Below are 12026 nucleotides of genomic sequence, written 5' to 3' on the forward strand. Positions count from 1 at the left end.
CCAAGGTCAACTTGTATCATGATGATGAAATATCCATGATAAATTAGATATACCTTTATCCATCTTCATTTGTGAAAGCAAATAGTCTTCTATACCCATCCCATAGATAATAGTAGCCCTCAGACTACATATACGTTCATATAGAACAGCCCTGATTAAGAAGTCGCCATTTGGAAAATTGTAGCATTTTTCTAGTCCTCTTTAATTTATCCCAAAACATTTCATTTTGTTGGCTGACCCCATTTTCAAATGAAATAAAGATGTAAAACCATTGTGAAGACAATAAAACTACTTGGATAACCAATGCTGGCAAATATGTTTATTTCTAATAAATTCTCATCCTTCACAGTTTGCAGACTGCAGACCCGACAAGGCTTCTACCATAAAACAAAAAAAAAGTCAGAAATCACTTGCAACATGAGACGTTGCAGTAGACTCAAAGAGGACATAGCAGGAATAATGAAAGGTGCAAGCATGTGACAGCTAGAAGTTTGACAGAGAAATGTAAAAAGATGTGGTTTATTAGGAAGCCATAAGAGAAATGAACAATTAAGAGGCTTTTATATAGGCGCCTCAGAATGCCGAGAATGGAGAGATGAAGGCAGGGGAGATTAGTTGATCATATTTCACACGGACATTGTGGACCGAAGGACCTGTTCGTAATGTTCTACCTTCTGATGAAGCAAAGGATCTTGCATGCTTTATAACAACTTTTTCAGGTGATCCTTCCACCTTCTCACTAAGCCTGTATCCCCTCAATATTATTTCTCTTATGACCCATCATTTATTTATTGCCTTTGTACTCCACGATTTGAGATGTGTAATAGAAAAAATCACAAGAGGTTAAAGTGCACTTTGTCAGATTTTATTAAAGGCCATTTTTATACATTTTTATTTCACCATGTAGATATTACAGCAGTGTTTATACATAGTCCCACCATTTCAGGGCACCATGTTTGTGATGCAGCAATGTCATGTTCATGAAAGTAGTCATGTTTAGTATTTTGTGGCATATCCTTTGCATGCTGCTTCAAGGACATCACCAGTTGCTGGGTGTCTTCTCTGGTGATGCTCTGCCAGGCCTGTATTGCAGCCATCTTTAGCTTTTGCTTGTCCCCTTCAGCATATAAAAGGCATGCTCAATTGGGTTCAGATCGGGTGATTGACTTGGCCACTCAATAATTGACCATTTTTTAGCTTTGAAAAACTCCTTTGTTGCTTTAGCAGTATGTTTGGAATAATTGTCGCTGTAGAATGAACCGCCAGTATCATCAATTAAGATAAGTGAGTCAGTACCTTCAGCAGTCATACATGCCCAGGCCATAACACCCCAACCACTGTGTTTCACAGATAAGGTGGTATGCTTTGGATCTTAGGCTATTCCTTCTGTCCTCCATACTTTGCTCTTGCCATCACTCCGATACGTTAATCTTCGTCTTATCTATCCACAAGACCTTTTTCCAGAACAGTTGTTGCTCTTTTAAGTACTTCTTGGCAAACTGTAACCCGTCCATCCTGTTTTTGCGGCTAACCAGTGCTTTGCATCTTGTAGTGTAGTCTCTGTATTTCTATTCATGAAATCTTCTGCAGACAGTGGTCATTGACAAATCCACACCTGACTCCTGAAGAGTGTTTCTGATCTGTCTGACAGGTGTTTGGGGGTTGATCTTTCTTATAGAGAGAATTCTTCTGTCATCAGCTGTGGAGGTCTTCCTTGGCCTGCCAGTCCCTTTGCGATTAGTAAGATCACCAGTGCTCTCTTTCTTCTTAATGATGTTCCAAACAGTTGCTTTTGGTAACATAAGGTTTGGCTGATGTCTCTAACAGTTTTATTATTGTTTCTCATCTCAAAATGACTTATTTGACTTTCATTGGCACAACTTTGGTCCTCATGTTGACAAACAGCAATACAAGTTTCCAAAGGTGATGGAAAGACTGGAGGAAAGACTAGGTGCTGAGAGCTCTCTTATACCTGCATTAAGGAGGCAATTAAACACACCTGAGCAATTACAAACACCTGTGAAGCCATGTGTCCCAAACATTATGTTGCCCTAAGGACCATATTAGAGGCCAATTAACTTACAAACAACACATGTCTTTGAAAGTACACAAAAATGTTGGAGAAACTCAGCGGGTGCAGCAGCATCTATGGAGCGAAGGAAATAGGTAACGTTTCGGGCCGAAACCCTTCTTCAGACTGATAGGGGGTGGCAGGGAGAAGGAAGGAAATAATAGGAGGAGGAGGAGGAGGAGCCCATGGGCTGGAGGATGGGAGGAGACAGCTCGAGGGCTAAGGAAGGGGAGAAGACAGCAAGGGCTAACAAAATTGGGAGAATTCAATGTTCATGCCCTCCGGATGCAGGCTCCCCAAGCGGAATATGAGGTGCTGTTCCTCCGATTTCCGGTGTTGCTCACTCTGGCAATGGAGGAGACCCAGGACAGAGAGGTCGGATTGAGAATGGGAGGGGGAGTTGAAGTGCTGAGCCACCGGGAGGTCAGGTAGGTTCTTGCGGACTGAGCGGAGGTGTTCGGCGAAACGATCGCCCAACCTCCGCTTAGTCTCACCGATGTAGATCAGCTGACATCTTGAGCAGCGGATGCAGTAGATGAGGTTGGAGGAGATACAGGTGAACATCTGTCGCAACTGGAACGACTGCTTGGGTCCTTGAATGGAGTCGAGGGGGGAGGTAAAGGGACAGGTGTTGCATTTCTTGCAGTTGCAACGGAAAGTGCCCGGGGAGGGGGTGGTACGGGAGGGAAGGGAAGAATTGACAAGGGAGTTGCGGAGGGAGTGGTCTTTGCGGAAGGCAGACATTGGGGGAGATGGGAAGATGTGGCGAGTGGTGGGGTCACGTTGGAGGTGGCGAAAATGATGTAGGATTATTTGTTGTATGTGACGGCTGGTGGGGTGAAAGGTGAGGACTAGGGGGACTCTGCCCTTGTTGCGAGTGCGGGGATGGGGAGAGAGAGCAGTGTTGTGGGGTATGGAAGAGACCCTGGTGCGAGCCTCATCTATGGTGGAGGAGGGGAATCCCCGTTCCCTGAAGAATGAGGACATTTCAGATGCCCTGGTGTGGAACGCCTCATCCTGGGAGCAGATGCGGCGTAGGCGGAGGAATTGGGAGTGGGGGATGGAGTCCTTACAGGAGGCAGGGTGGGAAGAAGTGTAGTCCAGATAGCCATGGGAGTCAGTGGGTTTGTAGTGGATGTCGGTCAGAAGTCTATCACCTGCGATGGAGATAGTGAGGTCAAGGAATGGTAGGGAAGTGTCGGAAATAGTCCAGGTGTATTGGAGTGTCGGATGGAAATTGGTGGTGAAGTGGATGAAGTCAGTCTGTTGTGTGTGGGTGCAGGAGGTGGTCCCAAAGCAGTCGTCGATGTAACGGATGTAGAGGTCGGGGATGGGGCCATGGTACGTATTGAACAAGGATTGTTCGATGTACCCGACAAAGAGGCAGGCATAACTGTGGCCCATGCGTGTGCCCATAGCTACGCCTTGTGTTTGGAGGAAATGGGAGGATTCAAATGTGAAGTTATTGAGGGTAAGGACCAGCTCCGCTAGGCGGAGGAGAGTGTCAGTGGCTGGGTATAGGTTGCTCCTCTGGTCGAGGAAGAACCTGAGGGCTTTGAGGCCATCCTGGTGGGGGATGGAGGTGTAGAGTGACTGGACGTCCATGGTGAAGATGAGGGGGTGAGGGCCTAGAGAATGGAATGCGCGGAGGCGGCGGAGAGTGTCTGAGGTGTCTTGAACATAGGTAGGAAGGGATTTGACCAAGGGGGATAGTATGGAGTCAAGGTATGTGGAGATGAGTTCGGTGGGGCACGAACAGGCAGAGACAATGGGTCTACCGGGACGGTCAGGTTTGTGGATTTTGGGGAGAAGGTAAAAACGGGCCGTGCGGGGCTGGGGAACGATGAGGTTGGAGGCTCGGTCGGGCAAGACGTGGGAGTTGATGAAGTCGGTGATGGTGCTAGAGATGGTGGCCTGGTGCTCGTCAGTGGGGTCATGGTCCAGGGGTAAGTAGGAGGGAGGTGTCCAAGAGTTGGCGCGTGGCCTCAGCTTTGTAGAGATCGACGCGCCAGACTACCATGGCACCTCCCTTGTTGGCTGGTTTGATAACCCAATCTGGGTTGTTGCGGAGTGATTCGATGGCAGTGCGTTCAGGGGGGGAGAGATTGGAGTAAGACAGGGGAGTGGAGAAGTTGAGGCAGTTGACGTCGCGACGGCAGTTTTGGATAAAGAGTTCCAAAGCCGGGATTGTCACGAGGGGGGTTCCACGAGGAGGGGGTGCATTGGAGACCGGAAAAGGGTCATCATTAGGGGGCGAGGACTCCTTCCCGTGGAAGTGCGCTGTGAGGCGGAGGCGACGGTAGAAGAGTTCCAAGTCGTGGTGGGCGCGGAACTCATTGAGGTGGGGACGAAGGGGAACAAAGGTAAGACCTCTGCTGAGGACAGACCGTTCGGTGTTGGAGATGGGGAGGTTGGGGGGGATAGTGAACACCCGGCAGGGATGGGGGTTGGGGCCAGAGGAAGGCAGGTGGGTGGACTGGGGACGGGGTGATGTGTGGTGGGGGGGTGGTGGGTGGTGGGGGGGTGGTGGGTGGTCAGGGGGTGGGGGGGTGAGAGGGCTGTAATGAGGGTGGGGAAGAGCAGGGGTCACATAGTTAGAGGGGGATGGGGAAGACTCAGTGGAACAGCCACTGAGGTTAGCAAGGCTGGGCAGACTGGCACTAGGACCCAGTGGAGTCAAACCCAGGAGAGTGGGAGTTAGCAGCGTGGAGGCTTCAGGCCCGGTGTAGAGTCCAGGTTCCAGGTAAGGCGACGGCTGTGGGTAGCTGGAGGGAGGTGGAGTGGCGAGGGTCAACGGACCCGATGGTGGGAGTCCCGTGGCACGGGTCAACGGACCCGATGGTGGGAGTCCCGTGGCGCGGGTCAATGGACCCGATGGTAGGAGTCCAGTGGCAGTTGAGTCGGGGTCCGCGGGCGATGTGTGGGAGGTCCCGGTGGGCGGATGGTCGGCAGGGCGGCGCGGGTCGGCCACATCCCGCTTGGGGAGGCTGCATCCGGTGGGCATGAACATTGAATTCTCCCAATTTTGTTAGCCCTTGCTGTCTCCTCCCCTTCCTTAGCCCTCCTGCTGTCTCCTCCCATCCCCCAGCCCTCTGGCTCCTCCTCCTCCTTTTTTTTCCTTCCTTCTCCCTGCCACCCCCTATTAGTCTGAAGAAGGGTTTCGGCCCGAAACGTTACCTATTTCCTTCGCTCCATAGATGCTGCTGCACCCGCTGAGTTTCTCCAGCATTTTTGTGTACCTTCGATTTTCCAGCATCAGCAGTTCCTTCTTGAACACATGTCTTTGAAATATGGGAGGAAACTGGAGCAGGGGGAACGTGTGGATCCTGAACAGACAGTACTCGAGGTCAGCATTAAAACCGGGTCTCTGGCATTGTGAGGCAGCAGCTCTAACAGCTCTTGAACCGTGTAGAAAAATATGCCACGTTCGTAGTCAGTCACTAATGATTCGCTAAAATCATACCCCAAATTTTTTTTTAAATGATAAGTATCTCCTTACAAATATGATTGAGAGCTACCTTGAGAATAAACAGTGGAAAAAGACATGACACTCCAAAGGACATACCATGAGGTGCAGAGGAGATGTGGTCGGACCTTTTGCAGAAATCTTCTCCCAAAATCCTCTTCTAACATAATGCACGATAGTTCCTGCAATGTTAAAGGTTCCTGGATGTTCAATCTTCCAATCACTGTTGATGGAGTGTTTACTGGTATCTCGTAGAGCTACAAGAAACATTACATTTTAGAAGATGATCTTTTAATAATGGATTGAAACAGTAATAGGGAAATAAATTGCAGTGTATCTTGTTGCACTGTTGGGGTTTTCAACTATACTGATTTTTGTTGTTGTTATGGCGTTTACAGAGTACCATGTTTACATATATATGTGGTGCTGCAAGTAAGAGTTTTATTGTTCTGTTTCAGGACATATGACAATAAGACACTCTTGACGATATTGAAAATGCACAGATGCCATGAGAAATGGTAAAGTGAGCAACCTCTGATATAAGTACACATATTAATTGGAATAACTTTCCTTTTTCCTTTCATGGCTTGATAGAGGACTGGCAGGAGGGCTGGGAGTGCGATCTGTTGATGGGAATGTGCAAAAGAGCTAGATTGTAATGTTTGAGGGAGAGCTGTCACGACGTGGAAGTAGACTACTAAAGAGGACCTGGCTGGATTCCACAGCCTGGGACCTGCAGAAGCAGGAACATTAAACATGGCAAAGGAGGCTCGTAAGTGTTATTAAAGCTTCCTTCTGCATGAGAAAAATGTGCCAGCTGTGGACCACAATGCATCAATCAAAATGACACCACTGTGCTTATTGCACATGCCCAGAATCCTCTGTGGGCTGCTATTCCTGCATTGAGGGCTCAAAAGCAAAATCCCAGACTTTCCACAATTTGTGGTAAAGACCACAATCTTCACTTTCCAATTAAAAATAAAAACTGAAGATGAATCATATAGAGCACCAGAGTGGCAATGTGATTATTTCTAAATTCATGTGCAGTAAATCTAACAGATTCCAATGGAAGTTTACTGCAAATGTTTTAGTTTCCTGCACTGCCTTGGAAAAGGGCCTGTGCATGTGAGCTCTGTGGTTATACTTGGCAATCAATGAATGATATAACTCTGAGCAAACCGCTTGCTCAAGTTGAGGGAGGAGTGAGCTCTTAGACCACCACTATTCTTTCTCTTGTAAATCGTTTTTGGAAAGCCCATTATTTGGAGGGTAACCTAATAAATGCAGCCACAACTTGAGGACATTATGAACACAGCATATGGCAAACATCTGGCTAGATTTATAGTTATATAAATAGAAAATCTAACACAGGACCTTTATGATTTTGCCAAATGATTAATGAACACCATAGATAATGTCTGCTTCATTCCGTTCATTTAGTTAATAGAAGAATCCTGGATGTATACCTATAGAATGCCCATAAACTATTACCCATAAACTATTTCACGCTGACATTAGAACAGCATAACCTACCATAAAACTATAACATTCCTACTTTTGTCAGACTTGAGGTTATAAATTAATGATTCTATAAATATGAACTTATATTTTGTTTTGTGACAGCTCTAATCAAGTACTGTCATGTAAACCTTTCCAAATGCACCATACTCCTTTAATGACATCTTAGTTGATTAATGCCTCACTTCATAATCTTACACAAAGTGAAGCCAATGCTGCATTACTGATTTGCTACATTTCTAAAAATAAATGACAGAAACTCAAGCTTTCTCTGCAAACTCCGTGTGTTCTTTTCTTTCATTTCATGCAGATTTGTGGTTGTAATTAAAAAGAGGTTTGTTTTAGTTTAGTTTAGTTTTAGTTTTAGAGATACAGCATGGAGACATGCTCTTCGGCCCATCGAGTCCGCACTGACCAGCAATCCCTACACACTATCCTACACACACTAGGGACAATTTTACATTTCTACCAAGCCAATCAATTTACAAACCTATACATCTTTGGAGTGTGGGAGGAACCCGAAGATTTCGGAATAAACCCACTCGGGTCACGGGAAGAATGTACAAACTCCCTACAGACAAGCATCCATAGTCGGGATTGAACACGGGTCTCTGGCGCTGTGAGGCAGAAACTATAGCTACAACACCGTGCAGCCCATTTGTGATAAGGTTTGTGAAACAGAGAGTGGCGGCTGCCTGGAATGTGCACTGGTGGAGGCAAATACAATAGTGGCATTTAAGAGGATTTTGGATAGGTACATAGATATTCATGGAGGGATATGGATCGTCTGCAGGCAGAAAATATTCGCTTAAAAACTTGGCATCATGTTCGGTGTGGACATTGAGGGCCGAAGAGCATGTTCCTTTGCAGTTCTGTTCTATATTCTATGATAGGTTTACAGTCAGTTTGTGCATTCGGAATTCAGGGTTGAAATCCCAGATGAAATAATATAAATGGAAAGCAAATCTGATAGATAAATATCTATACACAGCAATTGACTAAATCATAACCTGTTACCTGTCAGGAAAGTTAAGAAGTTCTAAATACCTGCCTCTAATTTAAAAAACATTATGTGGAGCCATCACCGTAATAATATCACCAAGACTGCCTTACTGTGAAAGTGTCTTTTGTTTATGTTCATTTGAATAGCAATGAATCCATTGTGAAATTATCCACTTTGCAAACTCCCTTTGATGTTACATACTCCAAAAGAAATGTGGACAATTCATCTTTGTATCATTTCCTATTCTGGAGACAATTAAATCGATGGCCCTCCATCATTCTGTTATTTGCTTCTTAATTAAATTGTCTACATGTAACTGCAAAGTAAGAACAAATGGCTTGAAGAGAATAGCTTATCCCAGCACAATAAGTGGTATAAACACAATTTTTGTGGAAGTTGCAGATATCAGCATTATTTTCAAAAATAACATCAATGTTTAACTAAATCTTAAATCTGATATAATAATAATAATAGTTCTTGTGTTTCTAGTTCTCCCAAAGTCAGGCCTATTGAGGCCTCCGCTGTTGCCTCTATGGAGGCCCGCTGTTCCTGGCCGTTCTCGCCGGGTGCTGTTGCCCCGGCGTCGGGAGAGTCCTCTCAGCGGCTGGGCCACCTGGAACGGCCGCTTCCTTACCGGAGACCGCGGCTTCCGAAGCCGACAAGGCCGTGCCGGTTTGGAGCTCACAGGCTCCCGATGTTGAAGTCGGCGCCGCCCGCTCCGCTCCGCAGACCCGCAGCCCGGAGGTGTTGAACTCGGCGGTCACAGCTCACCGGAGCTCCAGCGCGTCGATCCAGAGCGGCGACCCAGGCAAGGCATCGCCCGCTCCGCTCCGCGATAGCGCTCCAGCGCTGTGCCGCCACCGAAGCCGAGGTGCTGGGTGGTCCCCGCCAGGAAACGGCGCTCCACGCCCGCTGGTAGGCCACGAGGACGGGTCGACGGGGCAGCCCGGAGAAAAAGCTGCCTCAGCGACCACGTAGGGACCTAGAAATATAGTTACCCCCTTCCCCCCACAATAAAAAGTCTATTTCTCCCACAAACAAAACACAGGACTCACTAGAACTACAAAAAAAAGTGAATTAGACGGACGGCTGCTGGTTACCAGCCGTTCCCCAAGATGGCTCCTCCCCCTTGATATATAGTTTCCCCATATTTTTAATCTTTTATGTTGACTATTCTGGAATAATTAAAATCATATTATCATTTGTAAAGTCACACTAATGGAAAACACTCAACAGAATATGCAATCATTATATTAATTTTGATTTACTGAAAAATAAAATTTGGTCAAGAAACAGTACTACATGGCACTTCTTCAATATTGGATATTTGTCCTGTCATGAGTTAGCAACTTAGGGGCGGAAGGATGAGAAAAGGAAGTTGGCACATAAAAAAGTATTGAGGGAATACCATGGAATGAAGTACTTCCCTGAGATTTTCTCTTTAAAGAAGAAGATATTGGCCAGTTAGACATAAGCAACTGTACATTACCGAGATAACTGTGCGCTGGTTTTTCTTCAACAACTCGAATCCTTCTTGCTCCTGCAGGTATAACTAGAGCTTCCACATAGCCTGCAAACAAAATACAAACATTGGAGAACTATTGGGCAAACAAGACTATGTCACCGTGTGTAGGAAGGAACCATGCCGCCCACGTATTTTTTGATGAAAATACAAATATAGTCAAGATTCCCTATGATCTACATAAATGCAATTAAGAAAATTATCAAATAACAATTATGGATAAATATATACAAATGTTATTGTGTAGATATTTCTAGTGATTCAGTTTGTCCTGGTATTATTTTGAATATTCATTCCTGTACAAAGCAATATAATTCTAGGAATGGACAAAGTTTGAGTTGAAGAGTGGGATGATCTGGAGATACTAGTTGTACTCAGTTTGTTGATTGCATAAGCTTTTTGGAAGAATGTAAAGATAGACAACATAAAGAAAATGATAATAGTTGACAAACAAGCATGTACAACTGCCATTGCTGAGTGTAAAGAGCTCAAACTCACACAGGTTGAAACACAAGCATCTTTATTGTTCAGGTCATGATCTTGTAAGCAGGTCATTACACATTCACACTGCTACAGCTACTGGCAGGCAGTGGGCGAGTCCTTACACTATGAATGTTATACTTAGGCGGAGTTATAATTACTAAGCATTCTAATTGGCTAACATGCAATAGCCAATCTACATCTCTTCTTGTATAAATGAAAAGCAAATAAAGCATTACAATTACAACGAGTAAATAAAATGTTAAATGCAAATCGCCACATCTAATAATAATGGGGTTAAACATAATCGCCATATCTAACAGGTGGCTTGCTAGTTGGCTGCCTTGTCAACCTTTTCCTCCGGTTCAGTGAGCCCGACAGGAGACACCATAGGGGAACCCAAGGAAGACCATCACGGGGGCACCGGAGAGCCGGTTACAAAAGGGGTCGTGGGGGCAGACCGACGCGGGGAGTGGACGGGACTGGTGTAAACAGATGCTGGAACGGCTGGAACAGCAATCACTTTAAGGTTGAACGGTGGGGCATCAGGACCCTGGAGCGCCGGACGCCGTTCCATCACAGGAAGGAGGTGTTGACGGTTGCGTCTATAGATGGTACCACCGACATCGACCAGGTAGGAACACGGTTCCTTTGCGGGGTCATAAATGTACCCCAGTTTGGCGTGTCCTTTGTCTGTCTGTAGTCGGACCACTTGGCCTTGAATGAGTGGCTTGAGTGGTTTGCTGGTCTTATCGTAATATCATTTCTGCGCGTCTCGGTTAGACTGTACGCGCTTTTGTACTACAGCGGGTGACGACTTTAGGTTTTAGATGATCGTGGGTGACGGGTAACAGAGGTCGCGTTCGGCGGGACATCAGGCGCTGGGCTGGAGAACCTAGAATGTTATCTCTTGCAATATTTCGCAGGTTCAACAGGTCCAGGTAGACATCAGATTTTGCTAGGTAGGAGCATTCCATGAGTTGTTTAGTGCTCCGAACAGCACGCTCGGCAAGTCCATTGGACTGTGGGTATTCTGGGCTGCTGGTGACATGTCGGAAGTTCCACCGTTTTGCAAATTCTTTAAACTTTTAACTGGTGAATTGGGTCCCGTTGTCAGTCTGTAGACAAGCTGGAATTCCATGTGCAGATAAATGGATCCTGAGCTTTTGGACGACTGTCTCTGAGGAGATGGTTGGCAGAAAGCCAATTAAAAAACAATTAGAGTACGAGTCCACTAGCACGAGATAGTGCTTCCCGTGCCAGTCAAAGATATCGGCAGCCACTGATGACCATGGCAGAGAGGGAGCTGGTTGAGACAGCAGGGATTGTTTTTGCTGGTGAGGTGCCTGTCTGTTACAGATCGGGCATGATTCTGTCTTCTTCCGAATGTACTTGGTCATTCCGGGCCAGTAGATCATTTCTTTCGCACGCTGTAACGTAGCCTCCACGCCCGGGTGAGCACCGTGGATTTCCTCATAGTACTCGTTTCGCAGGGATGAGGGGATGACCGTCTTGTGACCTTTGACAATCACTCCATCCTGTAGTACTAGTTCATCACGTACCAGGAAGTAGGGTCGTAGTTCAACAGGGTGTTAGACAGTTTGTTCGGCCACCCGCCTTTGATGATGGGAGTTAGCAGTTGGGAGGTTTTATTTGCAGCGGTGTGTTCGGCGAGGCGGCGCAAGCAGTTGTTGGGAACAAACGATACTTTCAGGACGGAGATTTTGTCCTGTTCGAATGGGTGTTGTTCGCTGGTGGTGTGTGGAGCTCTAGATAGAATGTCTGCGATGTGCATGTCTTTACCTTTTTTGTAGATGATGCGAAAATCGAACCGTTGTAGCTGCATCATCGGTAGCTGCATCATCGATCGGTGATTGGTAGAAACTGATCACCAACCACTTGTCACCATCCTGAGCAAACCGATCCATGCTGCCCCAGCCAGACTTCAACGCATGATAGACAATAT

At 46.2% G+C, this 12026-nt stretch overlaps 1 protein-coding gene across 2 annotated transcripts in view; it reads right to left on the minus strand.

The window, feature by feature from the left end:
• adamts19 (ADAM metallopeptidase with thrombospondin type 1 motif 19) overlaps window positions 1-12026 on the minus strand; it is a 406630-nt gene that overhangs the window by 71929 nt on the left and 322675 nt on the right. For both annotated transcript variants that reach the window (XM_033017772.1, XM_033017773.1), the window contains 2 exons: window positions 9548-9628; window positions 5637-5794 (listed from right to left, as the gene is read on the minus strand). In XM_033017772.1, coding sequence (XP_032873663.1) covers window positions 5637-5794; window positions 9548-9628 — 239 coding nt within the window. The remainder of the gene's footprint in view (window positions 1-5636; window positions 5795-9547; window positions 9629-12026) is intronic.

Source organism: Amblyraja radiata, chromosome 3 (genome assembly GCF_010909765.2).
Source record: "Amblyraja radiata isolate CabotCenter1 chromosome 3, sAmbRad1.1.pri, whole genome shotgun sequence".
NCBI lineage: Eukaryota > Metazoa > Chordata > Chondrichthyes > Rajiformes > Rajidae > Amblyraja > Amblyraja radiata.